General features: G+C 37.1%; 1 protein-coding gene across 1 annotated transcript in view; it reads left to right on the plus strand.

The window, feature by feature from the left end:
- The first annotated feature begins 1716 nt into the window (after window positions 1-1716).
- emd (emerin (Emery-Dreifuss muscular dystrophy)) overlaps window positions 1717-19660 on the plus strand; it is a 44392-nt gene continuing 26448 nt past the window's right edge. Inside the window, exons 1-3 of the mRNA XM_039774119.1 lie at window positions 1717-1862; window positions 9748-9827; window positions 10006-10104. Coding sequence (XP_039630053.1) covers window positions 9749-9827; window positions 10006-10104 — 178 coding nt within the window. The 5' untranslated portion in view covers window positions 1717-1862; window position 9748. The remainder of the gene's footprint in view (window positions 1863-9747; window positions 9828-10005; window positions 10105-19660) is intronic.

Here is a 19660-nt window from a genome sequence, read left to right on the forward strand (position 1 = left end):
TGATTTGTGCAGCATGCTCCTGGGGACGTTTTACCAGTCTGAAGTAGCCAATGTATTGTTCTACACTGTTGCCTCCTTGGGAAGTAACTCAAGTTCAAAAGATGCACAATGCTTGGACAAAGTTATCAATAAAGCCTGACTAACCCTGGACATACAGGAAGATGTTGTGAAAAAGAGGATTGACAAAATTGGATGCCATAATAAAAAATCTCCTCCATTCCCTCCAAGAGGCGCTCTCTTGGAACTCTTTTAGCCACAGGTTCATTCCTCCATGGTGTTCTGTGAAGCAGCTCTGGGAATCTTTTCTGCCAGTTGCTATCATGCAATTTAATACTTCCTCCTGAAGTCCTACACTAGATACCTATACTATTTTGAGTTAATGTTGCTATTTCTGCAAAGAACTGTATTTATTGTGAATCTTTCTATCCATTTATAGATTGATTGGTTTTAAATTTCTGCTGCTGTATGCATCTAAATTTCCCCTTGGGATTAATAAAGTTTATATAACCTGATGAAATCTAAATTTGTCTTTTTATAGAACCTCAATAAATATTATTATACTACGACAAACAACAAACCCCTCTCCTATACACACTAGAATGATTTAAAACAAAGAAAACTTCTGACTTGGAAGCCCAACACTGCATACAATATTCCAAATGTGGACCCAGAGGCTTATAGTACCTACCTAACTACTAGATAGGTTCAGATTTATAATGAGCTCAAATGTACACTGAATGAGTGATGTTGACATATTTGTGTTAATATTTTCTAAATGTGTTTGCTGCATGTTGTATGAAAATATGTACTACCACCTACAGTTTTACACAGTAATATGTGCAGAAAGGCCATGTATAAGATTATACTCTGCAGAAGTTTTGTAAATTTCCTTTTACTTCCAGACTGAGTGTAAACATGCAAATTGCCCTGGGGTGCCCAAACGTTTGCATTCAGATGCACAATTTATTATAACAAAGAGAGGTATTTATGATATTAGTAGAAGTAGTAGTTTGCCTTCTGGGGACTCTAGGTTGGATAGTGCAGAGATGTCAAAATTCTTTATGATCAATGGGTGTCCCATTCAGGTTAGATTGCTCTTGATCCTTGCATATTTATTCTAGATATATTGATATTTAGCTGTTTCTTATAAATGTGATAAGGTCTAAGGGAATGTTTACCTTTCATAAGATTTCAAATATGGGTATATTTATGAATTAATGTGCCCTGTTCAACTTTAGCGACCTTACAGTATTTGGATACTTTTTAGAAATGCACTCAAATGTATAAAATAAAAAGCACTCAATGTTTCGTTGGTCAGTCGCTCTCAAACTACAGCCAAGGGCAGGCCTTTAGTCTGCAATACAGTAAATATTGCATTGGCTTTACCTACATTATGTTCTTTCAGGTGCATCCATTCCTTTTCAGATGAGATTCATGCAGTCCATCACTGGGCAGAAGGTCGATGTGAAAATTCTAGAGTTGCATATTTGTGACGTTTGTCCGCAAAGCCGTGTGTCTGTTTCTACTTTAGTAACGGCCGTTATTTGCCAGGGGCAACGCCCTATACGCTGTCTGCCAAAACCAGCAGGAATTGAAAGGAGCCAGTCAAAGACTGAGATCCATGTCCATATTAGGAAAAAAAAAAGTTAGGCTAACGCTAGAGGGCGCTTGAACACCACGTTTAGAAAAGCGGGACGCCAGCTAAGCGCCCAGGTCACGTGTTTTCTAAGTCTCGTTTCATTGGGCCGACTACAACATATCGCTTTCCGAAGCATTCTTTAATCTTTTGTTTTCGATTTCAAAATTCAGATTTGCTTGTGTAACCTTTGCCATTCCAGTGAAAAGGCGTCTTTTACCACAAGGTAAGCTGGTGTTTATCGCTTGGAGTTCTCCGGAGCCGGGCCTTCACGCCACCTTAAAGAAAAGACACGATGGCGCCACAGTTTATACATCGAGGACGGCGAAGGGTCGACCTCCTCCCCTAGTCGCTTAGATGCCGAATAGGGACAACGCCCCGAATTCGAGTTCGTGCAACAGTATTTAATTTGAAATTACACCGCATAAACGAGACGGCACCCTGCGGCCTTACTATTAATATGGTGATTTTAGGTAATTAAAACACGTTTGCACGGAAAACGAGATGTATTCGTAACATGCACTCGTTAAACTATGACAGATTTATTGGCGTAGTCTCCTACATTTTTTTTATTTTAAATTATTCGGAAATGGACAGTCTAGTGTCTGTTGTTTTTTTGAAAATGAAATCCCAACTTTTGGAGCGACTCAGTTGGGAGGAAGACGCGCGTGGCGCAAGGTTGACGAAACCCGCCTCCTCCGTGAGCCGCGGGAAGGAAGAAAAAGACAAAAATTGAGCAAGCAAATGTTTATTGTATGCTTTCCGTAAGATATCGCGCATCAAACGATGAAACGATCAATGTTGTCATTATAGCGTGTGGAGTGGAAGTGGCCATAATCTATATAAGGCTGCCCGCGCAAGTTTCTCATTCAAATGCTGCGCAGGGTACTTGTGAATGTGGGTGTATAGAGGGAAACTGTGGTTACTTTATTATAAAGGGTACAGTGACGCGACAACGTTACAATAATAATGTTAAAGTGGTTAGAATGGCAGTATTGCGTAGTGGACCTTAAGCCACGAGTTTGTTGGTTCGATTCATGTCTGTGCCTTGCAGTATAATCCTGTTTTTCGTCATTTTAAGAATAAAAGAAAATATAACGTATACTGATATTGTAAATTGGCTTGAACAAAGGCGCCTGCCAACTAAACATCAGTGGTAGTGACCTTCGGGGACGTTTGTTCTGCCCCTGTTGTGGTCCCAGTCAGGCTGGAGTTTGCATGTGCCGCGGACACCAGTTTACATCTACGCCTTCTCTAGATTAACGACTCTAAATTAGAAGGACTGACGTCCCAGCCAGTGTTCGCTCCAGCCTGGATAGATTTGGGCCAGCAATTAAAAAAAACACTAACTAATTTGGGCAGAACACAACTTTCTTCAGAATTACAACATGGATATGCACCTCACAACATGGATAAAGCATAAGGTGTGATTTCAACAAAACACAAGATGCGCTACAGCCTGTTTTTATTTTTTGACATTTAAGTCTGTTAAAGGAAATCTTAAAAATGTAATTCTTATTTTTTTACAGGTAAAACATGAAATATTTGGACATTTTTTCCCTAAATTTGAACATCTAATGAGTCAATCCACCTTTAACATCGTTTAAAATTATTTGTTACAAATTAGAGAAAATCGCACCGCAAGAATGGTCTTGAGGTTTGCGCCTCAAACTCATAAAATAAAGGTGCCAAGAACAAAACTCAAAAGTAGGAAAATCATTTTTAAACAGAAAAAGTAAGTACCCAAACAAATAAATAAGATGTTAATTTTAAAAAGGCATATAGTGTACCTAATGTTTCTTAATAATTAGGGCCTAAGTGCATTTCAATTCAAAGATTGAATTCAAAATTCACAAAAAAACATTTTTTCAAATTTCTAAATGTGTATTACAGTTTGTGTAAGCTTCTCAGCAGTGGTTTGGCTATTATTGGTGGCGTCTATAAAAAGATGAACTTGGGAAGCCCAAACATGAGTAATTCACCCAGTTTACTCTTACAAATAATGTGTAACTTCTCCACACAGTTTTATAAAGAATTAATCCATTCATTCCCAAAGGCCCACAAGACTTTTTCAAGAGAAGCACATATATACAATTTGCAATATTCTAGTGACATCAAATAGTTTTTTTCTGTTGAGAACCTTTTTTTCTATAAAATAAAATGGATGGACAGATTAAAATAGACGTTTCCCTTATTCTGTTGCCAGAGGTTGCACATCATTGCAGTTCTGACAGGTTTCCTCCTTATTTAAAGTGCTGTCGATAATTCCTAAAAAAGCAGTATCTTAGCAAAGATTTAACTATTTCTAAATATGGGTAGAATTTAAAGAAATAAAGCCTACATCAGTTTAACTGCCAACAGTAATTTAAACAAAATTAATCACATTCCTTGCCAAAATAACAGTATAAGGATTGGTCAGAATGGTTTGAGCTTGAATCTAAAAGATGTATTTAATGGTGGTGATTTTCTGAGGGGCCAAGAATAGTTCTTATGTACTGGACGTGTTAATTACAAGTTTCAACCATGTGTGGTTTTTGTTTAAGAAAAAAATCAATATTTATGATGTAATCTGCAAAACAAAGTACTGTGTTATTTGTAATGTGTAATTCTTGGCTAGTACTAGAGTCAGTCCCCTTTATATGCCACAACCAATAGGTGAGCTGCAAAAATACATTTTTGACATTATATCTCTTGAAGATGACCTCAGTGACAGAAGAAAATATTACTGTGGAGCTATTGAGAACTAAGTGATAGCGCATGAGATAGAATACACTATAGGAATTAATTATGGGTCACTGAATCCATTTTAACGAACTGTTAATTGTGAGCAAGGTCTGCGCACATTTTGGTACTGAGAAGGTTGAAACCTGAAGTGTAGCGTCCCCACATCCAGTGTTCAAGCAGAATTTCTAGCTAAAGAATTTAGAATGGGAGACATTGCTATGACCCAGAGTTCAACCAAAAGTCATTATAAAGCGTGATTTTTTTTTTTCCAGCACCAGATAAATTCAGGGTCCTGGCTAAAGCCTGTAATAATAAGAGCAAAACATTTTAGAATCTTAATGGCCCAGTGATTACATGCCTCTAAAGCCTCAGATAGCTGGTTAATATTTCTGTCTTCTGCTTAACAACAGTTCACTCACTCAAACCAAGGATACTGCAAAAGCTGCACTACAGAACTGTGAATTCAATTAGGTACCAAACCCACCCTTGCAGGCAGGCCCCATGTGACTACCTCTCATTCCCTAATCTGACAGCTACATAATAGTGCAGGAATCAGCGAGACTTGTTTTATTTGTAAGGCGTAGAAGAGTTTTATGAATGTTGTAACAAGTGTATTAATTATATTAATATTTATAGGGGTAATGCTGAAAAATAAATGTTTAGTTTTATTGGTGTTTTTTCTAATAGGTTAGTTTAACATTTTTGATTGCCCCATGTAAGATGGGTTAACTAAAAGGATGGCTGAATTTTTGTTCTGTAAGCAAATTCATTGATCTGCACATTTTGAATTGGCCACTTGCCTTTTGAGAACACTATTTTACCCCACATTCTTAATCAAGGACTTTTAATCTATTTTTCCCTAAGCCTTTCATGGGATTTTTAAATGTATTTTTTGAAGGTACAGCTATAGACCTATTAGCTTTTCTATATATTATGTGATTTGTTTTGTTTGTATTTTTAATTGTTTTTTTGAAAACAAGTTTGTACTTCTGTTTGAATTAAAGACTGCCTTTTTATCTTTATGGCACTAATAAAGAAATACTGAAAGAGCAGCTTTTAACAACTTGTTCATAATACTGTTAAAATAAGTCAGTTTATTTAATATGGCATGTTGTCTCCTGTTAGAACTATTTTTTCTTTGTTATTGTTTTAGATGAATATAAGTGTATATTTTGGGTAACTGATTACTAAGTACCTTTCTTTACATGACATTAGTTCATTTGTTTGTACCATTCTGAGTGTTGTTTTCCGGGCTGTATTACAAATTTTCCCAGTACACGTTAGAGGGTTTTCTTGTTACTCTTTTGTTTTTTCTTCCATTTCTGCGAGATGTGCAGTTTACGTTACTAATGCCTATGAATTAACATAACCTTTATGAGTTAGTGAGAATGTGTGCATGAGTGTGCCTGCTGATGTGATAAGGTTGGTTTATGCTTTATGCCCAACATTGCATTGCTCCAGCAGCCATGACCCTGATTTTAAAATTGACAAATGCATGAATTTTATAGGAACCGCAGAACTTAAATCTTTTTTTGGAACTGCTGTTTTTTGCCAAAGTATCAATTAGTAAGCAAGGGACAAAACCTACAGAAGATATCTCCTCCTTGCTGTTTAAGATGCCTATGAGATTCAGTTATACATGTAGCTTATTGACAGGTTAAGTTACTTTATAAAGCGACAGATTTTCAATGAACTGTACAGGAGAACATTGTTTAACCTATGTGCTTTCAACGGTATTGGCTGCTTTAGTCCAGACTGTATTGGATATTTAGGGAATGCCTATGGGTGTACCATACTATATGTATTTGGAAGACCAAGATACTTCCTTTAGTATATGCACCTCAATAAACCAATTATGCAAAGAAACCTGATTTATAAAATTACATGTAAACATTTGTCTCATTTAGAGAAATTGTGGTATTGACCTCCGAGAAACCAGATTAACGGAGGTAGATATCTTTGTGAATAATCCTGTTATGTGGCCATGTAAACCCATAATCGGGTTACTGTTTAGGATTTTGTAGTCTGCGCATGTCAGTTGCACCTTGTCAGCCTGAGCATGTACAGTCCTGGCCGAAATTATCTGCACCCCTGGAATTTTCCCAGAAAATGCACCATTTCTCCCAGAAAATTGATGCAATTACAAATGTTTTGGTATTCACATGTTTATTTCCTTTATGTACATTGGAACAACACAAAAAAAACAGAGAAAAAAACCCAAATCTGACATCATGTCACACTGAACTCCAAAAAATTGGCTGGACAAAATTATTGGTACTTTTTCAAAATTGTGGGTAAATCATTTTATTTCAAACATATGATGCTCGTTTGAACTCGCCTGTGGCAAGAAACAGGTGTTGGCAATATAGCAATCACACCTGAAGTCAGTCAAAATGGAGAAAAGTTGACTCAACCTTTCTGTTGTGTGTCTGAGTGTGCCACACTAAACGTGGAGAATAGAAAGAAGAGCAGAGAATTGTCTAAGGACTTGAGAACAAAAATTGTGGGAAAATGTTAACAATATTAAGGCTGCAAGTCCATCTCCAGAGATCTTCATGTTCCTTTGGTCCACTGTGCGCAACATAATCAAGACGTTCATAACACATGGCACTGTAGCTAATCTCCCTGGACGTGGACGGAAGAGAAAAACTGATAAAAGACTGCAACGAAGGATAGTCCGAATGGTGGATAAACAGCCCCAATCAACTTCAAAACATATTCAAGCTGTTCTGCAGACTCAGGGTGCAACAGTGTCAGCTCAAACTATCCGTCAACATCTGAACAAAATGAAACGCTATGGCAGGAGAGCCAGGAGGAGCCTACTGCTGACACAGAAACATAAAAAAGCCAGACTGGAGTTTGCCAAAATGTACTTGAGGAAGCCAAAATCCTTCTGGACAGATGAAACCAAGGTAGAGCTTTTAGGTAAAGCTCATCATTCTACTGTTTTACAGAAAACGGAATGAGGCCTACTAAGAAAAGAACACAGTACCTACAGTCAAACATGGTGGAGGTTCTAAGATGTTTTGGGGATGTTTTGCTGCCTCTGGCACTGGATGCCTTGACTGTGTGCAAGGCATCATGAAATCTGAAGAGTACCAAAAGATATTGGGGCGCAATGTAGGGCCCAGTGTCAGAAAGCTGGGTCTGCATCAGAGGTCATGAGTGTTCCAGCAGGACAATGACCCCAAACAAACCTCTAAAAGCATCCAGAAATAGTTGTACACAAAGCGCTGGAGAGTTCTGAAGTGGCCAGCAATGAGTCCAGATCTAAATCCGATTGAACACTTATAGAGAGATCTCACAATTGCTGTTGGGAGAAGGTGCCCTTCAAATCTGAGAGACCTCGAGCAGTTTGCAAAAGAAGAGTGGCCGGAAATTCCAGTTGAGAGGTATAACAAGCTTGTTGATGGTTTTCTCTGTTTTTTTGTGTTGTTCCAATGCACATAAAGGAAATAAACATGTGTATACCAAGACATTTGTAATTGCAACAATTTTCTGGGAGAAATGGTGCATTTTCTGGGAAAATTCCAGGGGTGCCGATAATTTCGGCCATGACTGTATTTGCTTGGCACAGCAGCCAGGGGTAGAAGCGTCCACAAAGTATATTTTAAGTGATCAAATAATCTGTCTCGATATTTCAAAAATCATTACATTTATGAATGTATAGTGCTAAGCTCACTAGCGCAATCTTGAGAGCAGTAGAGGATAATGTATCAAAGTAACGTGTGTTATCTTGTCCAATTGCTTTGTAAAGTTACAAGTAACCTAACAATTTATTGAAGTAAAAATACTTTGGACTGGGTATAAGGCAAGAAGCCCATGTACTGGGTACTTTGCAGTGCTCAATCGCACAGCCAAGCATCTAAAGAGTGAGCTGTGAAAAATCCTGTAACAGAAACTTATTAATAATATTTATAAAACATAAAAGCTTAAACATTTATAAAACAGAATAAAATTATCATAGAAATCAGGCTTATTTTCAAATTCTCGGTGGCAGATAATGATACTTAAACATTTTTTTGTGCAGTTTTATGACATTGGAACATTTTTTAAAAAGAGAACTCCAGAAGATTACTTACATATGTAAATGTGGATTATTAGAAAGCCAGATTTCTGCCTTAACTGGATTATTCACTTTAACCAGATTATTTGTGTGCATGTAAATGTACTGATTGTGTGGAATCAAATCTGACTTAACAGACACAAGCAGCTACAGTGAGCTGCACATTCATTTATTTAAATAAAAAAAATTGTGGAGTGCAGAATTTGACCTTTGAAAATTTAGAAGTAATTTCATTTGTACTATACTATGGAATTCTTTGTTAGGTTTCTTAAATGCAGTGTTAATTTTTGAAATTCTGCCCTCCTTTCTCTAAATCGGCTCTGACAACTTTTGAATTTTCCAAGTTGACTTTTGCTCATCTGTCACTTCTTTACTAAATCTCTTGCAGCATGCTGTAATTTACCATCAGGCATCATGGAGGTGCAGCAGTTGTTGCTGCTTCTTTTCTGTACTGCCCCTATTGAAATCTACATTTTTGTTTTTTTTCTCTCCAGTTTCTGCTGGCCACCTAATGGTGTGGCTGCATTTTAAAGACCTTTGTGGTTTTGTTTGATATTTATTTTTTGAGCCTTTGTAAAAAACATAATTTCCCCCTTGGGACACACAAAGTTCTACCTGTCTATGCATTAATCCATCATTCCTGCTCATGCCACAATAGGCTCTGCAAGACTGAAATTATACATTTGTAATAGGCATAGTGAATGAAATCTTTAAAGGCATGTATAGCAGTGTAGATGTTTAATTTCTCTTAGATTCTGAAACATGCCCCTTTTATAAATATTATTACTAACACTAGCTATATATCAGTCTGTTTATATAATTATTCTAAATTAAGGAAGTGTGGCTTATTTTTGCTCAGAACATTTTGTAAGCAAAATTTATTGTGCATTAAACTTCACAGTCCATCTCAGGACTTCTGTATGCCCACGCATTTACAGACTCTCCGAAACCAAGCTAGAGTCGCTGATTTGCTTGATCTTCACATCAGAGGGATTTGGTTTTCTCAGTTTTTATTACCATAAGTAACAAATGGAGCTTTAATATATTTTGTCTAAAACAGTCTTGAAATGTAGCATGCTATCTATTGTCTTTCTTTTGTTTTTACTAAATCAAACATCTCTGAAACTTTCAGTTTTTAATTGATTGATTACCCCATACAAAATCAAAATATTGTTTAAATGCTTTTTTGTCCTTTCAATCATTTGTTAAAGGCAGATTATATTGCTTATAGATTGATACTGAAAAATGTATCTCAGTTGGATTGTTTTACATCACTTTTTCTTAGATTGCTATTACTATATTGGTATGTTTACATTTGCAGAATGAATTTCTCAAATAAGACAGACAAAGAAATTGCTGAACTACTAGACCAGTACATGATTAAGCATGGACCAATTGTCGGTAAGCTTTATTATTGTACTATATTCATATCCTATAAAATTATTTATATTGTTTGAATTTTGAGCAGTGTTTTCTTACATTCTCAAAACATTACATACTTGTTACAGTAGCTTAAATCTTTGTTTCTGGCTGCAACATAATTGGCAATAATTCATTACCTTTTTCCTTGGAATTCCAGACTCAACTAGAAAGTTGTATGAGAAAAAACTTCACGAGGCCTTGGGAAGTGATGAGGGAAAAAAATCCTCACCACTGAAAACCATCTATCAAGAAGAAGGTGAGCTGACTTTTTTTAGCTTATGAATTTTCTGGTACATAACATGTTTGTATGAGTTCTTGTGGCATTTGCATTAACATGATAGTAGTTTATTAATATCGTTACAGTACAGTAAAGTAAGATTATAATACAAGACATACATTTTTTTATTATAACTTAAGTGTACAAGTGTTTCAGGCAGTCAAGTTTTAAGAATTTTTAAACTTTTAGAATACTTTCTGTGATACATACTTTATGACATGGTGGTACTTGGTCTAGACAACCACGTCTATACATCATTTGTATTCTTTCCTAACCTGGAACACCTGATTGGTCTTTTCATTATGTATCGGAAGTTGTTTTTCTAAAAGCAACGTCTTTAAATTAGTATGGTATCAATGTGTATGGGAGAATGTATGAGAAAGTGTGTCCTGAAATGGAATTGTGTTGCTGAGTTAGGCTGGAATTCCCCACAGCCCTAAAATTAGATTTAAGAAGGTTAGATAGGGAGATCAATTTCAAGGTCCAAATTACTGTCTTCCAGAGCCTAGCTTAAGTTATAATGTGATGATAATGCTTTTTTGTGAGCAACATATACAGTATTTTGGTTTCATTCTGCAATATTTTTCACTTTCATTTTTACTTGACAGAAGTAAAAGTTGAAATTATATCTGCATGAGCAAAATGTGTTTTCCCAGTACACAAACAAATGTTTATTTACTTCATTCTACTTACACTACTGGTCAAATTTTAGAACACCTCCGTTTTTTTCAGTTTTTATGGAAATGCACGCCATTTAATGTTTCATGAAATAAAGGCATAGATCAAATAAACAATGGCAAATAAAACAATAAGTCAAGGAATCATTAAGCATACAAAATTGTATTTAAATTTTTGATTAATCAAACTAGCCACCCTTTGCTGATATAACAGCCAAACTATGGTAACCCTTTTGATTCAAAATTTCTGTCAGTCTGTGCAAGTTACCCACTCTTCTTGCATCAAATGAGACCATCACATTTCCTTCTGCATGTGACACACTGAGGGATAGCGACTTGAAGAATGACTGACTGACAACTGAGAATTAATTTTAAGTTTTTGCACTGCTTATGTAACACCCCATAGCTTTTACTGAGGGAGCTAACCTGAGATTTTTTTTTTCTTTTCAAATAATAAATATGACCTCCTTGTTTTATTATTGTTCTCAGCGTTATCTTTTAATGAGCAAACCTGTGTTAATAATCTAATGAACTAATTAATAATCTGAATCTTAATAATCTATCCATATCCATAAAAAAAAGATACACTAATATTTTAAACAGTTACATAACTTTACCATCAGTTGCACCCTTCATTACTAAACCACATTTAATAAAACTTTAGCCACATGCTAAATCGCTGTACTCTAGCTAAGCTTGTTAATTTCAAAAACACTTAGGAACTCAGTTTTTTAGTTTAGCTGTATGAACTAGGGAATCCATTCCCGGGAATTCGGGAATCCTACATGTCATTCCCAGGAATCCCGGGCTCCCGGGGATGACACAGTGCACAGGCATCTCACATGTGAACGGTTTTAGAATGACCAACACTTGCGTATTTTTAATAAAACTACTGCAGTATGTTGACACCAATAAAAGACTAACCTTATGTACAGGCAGTTCATGCTGTCATATAAGTACATGTATCTAGTTAGTTGTGGTAATAAGAGCGTAGAAAGCACAACATGTCGAGCGTGTGGCTGCCCAGGCAAGAGCGCGCCTTCGTGCAGAGTACGCCAGCCGCTGAGAAAGCATGCTCTGCCTCCACTGAAATAGGCAGCACAGTCATCAGATACCGATACACTTATTCTAAACAACGTCCACGCTTGCTGTTGCTCTGAAACACCGCCATTTCAGCTTTTACTGATGCATCCAGTTTCTTGTCATTCTGTGAAGGAAAGTTTCTTGGCACAGATAATGCGGATGCAACAGACTGACGCATTGCAATTTCAAGTTGCTGTTCAAAGCTGTTTACTGAAGTGCAGACTCCTTCCAGTCCACTGTGCTCAGTCTTAGTGGGAGCCGGGAGACTGACTTATGCTGGTCTGTTGTTGACTGAATTAATGAGAAACACAATACACTGTAGGCCAAAAAACTGTGCCACTGTTTTGATTTGGGAAAATGGTTCAAGGGGTTCTTTAGAATAAGTGGGCAAAAATCAGAGAGAAGACGTCCGATACTTCAATAAAATTTACTTATTCAATTATAACATTTAAATACATATAATGCAGTATAATGCAGTAGCGATAGATTATAGAAACAAATATGCTTACAGTAATAAAAACAAACTCATGCTTGCAGTATATCAAAAGACACAAACTTATGCTTACAGTATATCAAAAGAAACAAAGCTATCATCCTAGACCAGTAGACTGAGGGAGCCCGCATGTCAGTCTCGTCAGAGGATCAACTCGTGCCTGGTCCCAAGTACCAAACAGGTGTGCACATTCCCCACGATTGAGCTTCCAAAGAAACTGAGGGCGGAACCTTCCCTTATATACTAAGGTGTCCTTGCCCAAAAGCGGCCTACGTGAAAGCAGTGCATGCAGAAGTGATCAGTTTCAGCATACCCCCTCCTTTCACGGGACACGGCGCTATTTTTCTTCTACTCGGCCTTGAGACTAGTGCCTGATACCAGAAGACACAGTAATATGCTTACATGTGAAAAAAGCCTCTCGAAGTGAAAAACAACTCCTTACATAGCCTTGGCTATATCTTTAGAACATTCCCGGCTGTTTTTCCCAAAACATTAGTCTCTGTAGCTGATTCTGCGCTGAAGCGACCAACGCCCATCTGCTCTCCTGATTCCCTCCCTCTCTTTATTTCACCTTTGCTTTTTACAGAGAAAAATCCTTTCATTACATTCGGCCCCTCGCTCAGCGCAAAACCAGCGCTCTTGCCCTTCTTGTTCTGACTGCAATTTTTCGTAAAGCACAAAACACATAACAGTTGAATATAGTCATTAAAGCAATAATAAAACAATTGTCCATAATAAGTGCTTTTTCTTCGCTTGGAGAAATGTTTTTCCAGTAAAATTACATTTTTCCTTCAACCGAGGTACTCTGCGCACTGTAGAGGGTCACCTCCCTGGGGAGCGGTTACTAGCACTTCACCCAAGGAGTTTCTTCTGATTTGGTATTTCATCATCCACATTGTCATCAAGAAAAGAATAAAAATCTTTAACTGAAGATGTCCATGGTTCAAGAAATTGGATGCACACTTGTTTGACAGCAACTCTAGTAATACTAATTAGGAAACTGGTAATAAGCAACAAAATACCATTCAAATATATATAACAATACCATTAAGATAGTAATTTCTGCTTCACTAACATGAACCCCCATGATTCCCAGGTTCAAATAAAGCTAATAATAATTATATACACTAAGCACATAATGTATGTCCTAATTCCTAAATATGGTGAAATAACTATTTAATGCACCTAGTTCTAAGTGTTCATCTACGATCAGACCTATAAATAATATTGTTGGTGATGATACAGATGGCATAAATATTTATCTTAAATAACTCAAAAGTTCTCAGCTTTAGGTTGCCACCGCTGCGCACAATGATAATCAGAGATAAAGTCCTTACACACCTCACCATGCTCACATCTTAACACACTCATTCATAAAATTGCCCAAATATACACCCAGCTGTGGTCTCAATCTTAAGCCACCTTTATCACATTAATGCAGCCATTTTGTGGACAGTAGGTGTCAATCCTCCCTTCGGAAGATGTCAGCACTACCTTCCAAAATGCAAATCACTGGGTCATTTTTGAGGTCACATTCATTTCAATTTCAAGGGTTATACCCAAGCTTCTTCTTAAGGATTCATATCTTCAGAGATCTTCAGACTTCATCTGGGCTTTTTAATTCACAGACCACACACTCACCACTGTATGTATAAGACACTCCATCTCCTATGGGCCAAATTATTATAAACCGGATTCCAAAAAAGTTGGGACACTATACAAATCGTTAATAAAAACTGAATGCAATGATGTGGAGGTGCCAACTTCTAATATTTTATTCAGAATAGAACATAAATCACGGAGCAAAAGTTTAAACTGAGAAAATGTATCATTTTAAGGGAAAAATATGTTGATTCAGAATTTCATGGTGTCAACAAATCCCAAAAAAGTTGGGACAAGGCCATTTTCACCACTGTGTGGCATCTCCCCTTCTTCTTACAACACTCAACAGACGTCTGGGGACCGAGGAAACCAGTTTCTCAAGTTTAGAAATGGGAATGCTCTCCCATTCTTGTCTAATACAGGCCTCTAATGGCGCTTTTCCACTGCATAGTACGGCACAGCACGGTTCAGTACAGCTCACCTTGGTTCGGCTCGGTTTGCGTTTCGACTGCAGTTTAGTACCGCTTTAGAGTGGCGGGATTATTCACGTGTCGTTATAGTTGCGCCGCCTCTACTGCTCGCTCTTCATTTTTTTTAACTTGTCCCTACACAGTTTGTAAATCCGATGGTAGCCATGTGCGCCCAAGAGCTTAGCGACCTCCTGAAAAACTTTTTCATTCCGCGTCGCCCCATCCAGCTCTCGCTGGATCCGCTCCTCGGCTACCAACGAGAGGAACATCTGTACTTCCTCAATAGACCACGAAACAGCCATTTTTGGTTAAAACAAAATGGTGCGTCCGAACCTTCGCTGGCTGTGCTAAAAATCTAGCGGGTCTGTTGTGTCTCGTGTCGCAAGTTCAGTGACGCAGTAATGACGATTTTCTCCGGCCAAACAGTGACCAGCAGAGTTTAAACGTCACGTTTTGGTAACAGTTCGGCGCGCTTGGAACCTCGGCTGAGGTGGTACTAAAAAAAGGACCAGGTACTGTTCCCAGTGGAAAACCCCCCAAAAGTGAGCTGAACTGAACCGTGTCGTGCCGTACTGTGCAGTGGAAAAGCGCCTTAACTGTTCAATCGTCTTGGGCCTTCTTTGTCGCACCTTCCTCTTTATGATGCGCCAAATGTTCTCTATAGGTGAAAGATGTGGACTGCAGACTGGCCATTTCAGTACCCGGATCCTTCTCCTATGCAGCCATGATGTTGTGATTGATGCAGAATGTGGTCTGGCATTATCTTGTTGAAAAATGCAGGGTCTTCCCTGAAAGAGATGACGTCTGGATGGGAGCATATGATGTTCTAGAACCTGAATATATTTTTCTGCATTGATGGTGCCTTTCCAGACATGCAAGCTGCCCATGCCACACGCACTCATGCAACCCCATACCATCAGAGATGCAGGCTTCTGAACTGAGCGTTGATAACAACTTGGGTTGTCCTTGTCCTCTTTGGTCCGGATGACATGGCGTCCCAGATTTCCAAAAAGAACTTCGAATCGTGACTCATCTGACCACAGAACAGTCTTCCATTTTGCCACACTCCATTTTAAATGATCCCTGGCCCAGTGAAAACGCCTGAGCTTGTGGATCTTGCTTAGAAATGGCTGCTTCTTTGCACTGTAGAGTTTCAGATGGCACGGTGGATTGTGTTCACTGACAATGGTTTCTGGAAGTATTCCTGAGCCCATTCTGTGATTTCCTTTACAGTAGCATTCCTGTTTGTGGTGCAGTGTTGTTTAAGGGCCCGGAGATCACGGGCATCCAGTATGGTTTTACGGCCTTGACCCTTACGCACAGTGATTGTTCCAGATTCTCTGAATCTTCGGATGATGTTATGCACAGTTGATGATGATAGATGCAAAGTCTTTGCAATTTTTCGCTGGGTAACACCTTTCTGATATTGCTCCACTATCTTTCTGCGCAACATTGTGGGAATTGGTGATCCTCTACCCAGCTTGGCTTCTGAGAGACACTGCCACTCTGAGAAGCTCTTTTTATACCCAATCATGTTGCCAATTGACCTAATTAGTGTTTATTGGTCTTCCAGCTCTTCGTTATGCTCAAATTTACTTTTTCCAGCCTCTTATTGCTACTTGTCCCAACTTTTTTGGGATTTGTTGACACCGTGAAATTTTGAATCAACATATTTTTCATTTAAAATGATACATTTACTCGGATTAAACGTTTGATCTGTCATCTACGTTCTATTACAAATAAAATATTGACATTTGCCATCTCCACATCATTGCATTCAGTTTTTATTCACAATTTGTTTAGTGTCCCAACTTTTTTGGAATCCGGTTTGTACTTCATTTCACTGATTTCCATAACATATATACTCATTAAGCCATGATGCTAATCATTTGACCTGTATCACCATCAACATACTAGCCTAAACTGTTTTATCCTCTTCTAAAAGCTATGGATGTCCTGACCTATAATATGTGTCCCTTATCCTCAAAATACTAGTTATGTGTGTCATCCCATATGCTTACTATTATTCTTTTCAATTAAATAAATGTACCTAAATGTAAAGCTGTATATTATTTGCTATAGTACTACAATTAATAACGTAGAATATCTAAACTGGACTGACCCTAACTAGTAATAGTGCATTGTCCCTTCAATGACAATCACTTAACAATCTCTAATAGATCCCTTATGTTAGATTAGACTCAATTCTGATTAACTTTACAAATAACCAAATCATTGGTCCTTAAAGGTGACTTGTTATCTCATACAAAATATCAGAAGGCATATCAAAACATTTATCTAAAAATATCTATTCTTAACCACTATGAATTCATAATAATTATATAGTATTCCCATTAATACAAACATTCATTAAATACATATTATTTAGGAATCCCTATATTCTGCTTTGTTTACAAATAGTTAGCTTTCCCTTCTATACCTTTCATACTTCACAGTTCAAATACTTTTAATTTCAAAGATGTTGCCATTTGTCAAACAAGTGGACAGTCAAAGCAGGCTCCAGCAAGAACATTGAGCCCTGCAGAGTAAAAGTGTGACAGACTTTCTTCTCTAATAAGGACCAAAGCAGGTGTTGGGGTCCAACATCCCAAGCAAAAAGGACCCAAGTAGGCAGATGTCATCTATGATTCGGAATCCACGATGATCTTTTGGGCTCAAACATCACCAGCATAATTGAGCTCTTGGCAGCAGGTATCCATGATGCCTGGAACTGGAATCAAGGTGTTGTCCAGTAGTCAGCTGATCGATGGCCTGATTCATGACTTGATTCCCTCTTTGGTATGGCTGGGTTCTCCTTGGAGTCAGATAATTAGTTTATCTGCAGACCTTTATCACAGCCCAATCTCTGGTTCAACTTCAAATGCTGTCATCTACGATGCACTAGGAAAAACAGCTTTCACCTGCAGACGTAAAGACTTAAAAACGCTCATTTAAATAGTCTGCATATTAATTCTTCATTGGTAGCTACTTATGGATCCAAAAAACAATATGTCCTAAGATGTCAGATCTGTTTCGTTGGGGGTACCCCTATTAAAAATATTGCTAACAGTAAAACAAACAGTCATTTCAATCCAGTCTGTGCTTGTCTAAATCAATTTGTCTTTAAACAGTCAGAGTAAAAGTTTAAATTGATAAGCACAATGTTCAAGTCCTCCTTTATAGCTGTTTCCAGTTTGGCTGCGGTTGCAATTTCCACTCAATTAAAAAACATGTCCCAAGTCATTATTAAAATAAAGTCAATCAATGTATCACAAAGAGAAATGTACTCAATAATAAATCATTACAAAAATTGGCCCCAATAACATTGACATAATATTCAAATTATCTGAATTTGTTCCCTAATAATTAAAAAAAAGTTCCAAAATTTAAACTGGTTTCAAAATTTAAAATTTAAACAAAATCAAACATACTTATACCAATACTTATTATACCAACCCTTCCCCTCTTATTGACACTTGTGTCAATATTGCTGTTTTCATTCTTACAAGTAGAAGAGATGTGGAGCAAGAGGGTATCTGAAACTGATCCCATTAAAAGCCAAATTTTATAGCTCCCTTATATGATCGTAACATAACAAGCAGAGTCAAGAAAGAAATCCACAATCTAGACGGGTAAATTCTTAATCTTTTCCTTGGTGACATTAAATATAACAAAAAGTTAGGCTCCACATTTCTTCCCCCATGTATCTAATCACAAACCATTGTTCAATTATGCAAAGTCCTAAAAACATTTTTCTTTTTACACAAGGTGTTCATTTTTAAAGTTTCTATACATGTATCCTAAGTAATTTCTTTCTTTCTTTTTATTACTAATTATTAAAATACCACATTACATTTGGATCTTAATAAAATGTCTCATTCAATATTTCATTAATGCATCAAAAATATAAAAGTCAACCTTCCATTAGTTTTGTTGTGATACCAGTATTTTACTGTATTTTACACAAACATGTCAATATTACACACAAAGGAAATGAGGAAAGAAATCAATATATTAGAATGCCCTATAATGCAAAATGTGCCTTTATTTATTTACTATAAGGCCCTCTAAGAAATTTGCACATTCCTACCCATATTTAGAATGAAGAATCCACTTCATCAGGTAAATTTTTCCCAGAATCTCAAACTAAGAAAATACTTTCAATCTACTTCAGTTACATACACTGATTTTCTTTTCCCCATAACCTTCTGTCAAAGACAGCTGATCTTGCACATTCTTTAATTGTTATCTTCCAGATGTTTTATTACACGTTTTTCAGAATGTTGACTCCAAAGAGCACAGTCTGTTTTTCTCTTAGTTAACCCTCCTTATTCCCTGTTTTTTCTTCAGCTTCATTTTGCTAAAAGAATGTCTCCTTCAATCGAAATTTAGTCATTTTAATTAAAATCCTCCCTTTTATCAGAGTCTGGCCAGTACTCAAATAAAAGGGGTGCTCATATAATATGCTTAATCTGGAGACCTTTTTACACCATCTGTTCATATCTTTTCTAATTTAGAATTAAGAGCTCTTTTAATTTCAACATTTACATTCACATTCCTACGCATAATAATATTAATTATTTCATTCTTGCAAACAACACCACATATTTTTACACATACTTTTAAGCACATTGAAACTTATTTAACATACACACACATAAGGATCCCTCTAATACACTATATAACATACACAAAATCACCCAAACCATTGTTTTAACACATTCAACTTTACCTCAGTTTTGTCACTTATTATTCATTATTACACACTATATTTGGAAACAATGCAGCAAAGGAATCAGAAAGAGAAAGCGAATTCTGAAGAAGAGAAAGTTCCATTCTCACTTAACATTACCAATCAGGACAAACGAATATAAAACAGCCTCTCATGACGTTAGCTGGTGTTAACCCTAGGAAACATAACACGATCCTACTCAGCTCGAAACAGCGCTGGCTTCTAGATCAAGGAGACTCTATTGGCGGAATGACTCGGCGACAACGAGGAATTGCTTCCGTGGCGATCCTATTCCTGCGACAATAAGGGCAAATCCAACGATTGAGAAATCACACAGTTCAATACCACAGCAAGACGGCACTCCCATCAAAAAGACTAAACTGTCATTGAGAATATTAACTCAAAACAAATAACATGTAAGCTTCAACATAAATAACAAACTCAAATCTTCGCATAAGTGCTAACCACTGCGCCACCA

The sequence above is a fragment of the Polypterus senegalus genome, chromosome 13 (assembly GCF_016835505.1).
Source record: "Polypterus senegalus isolate Bchr_013 chromosome 13, ASM1683550v1, whole genome shotgun sequence".
Classification (NCBI taxonomy): domain Eukaryota; kingdom Metazoa; phylum Chordata; class Cladistia; order Polypteriformes; family Polypteridae; genus Polypterus; species Polypterus senegalus.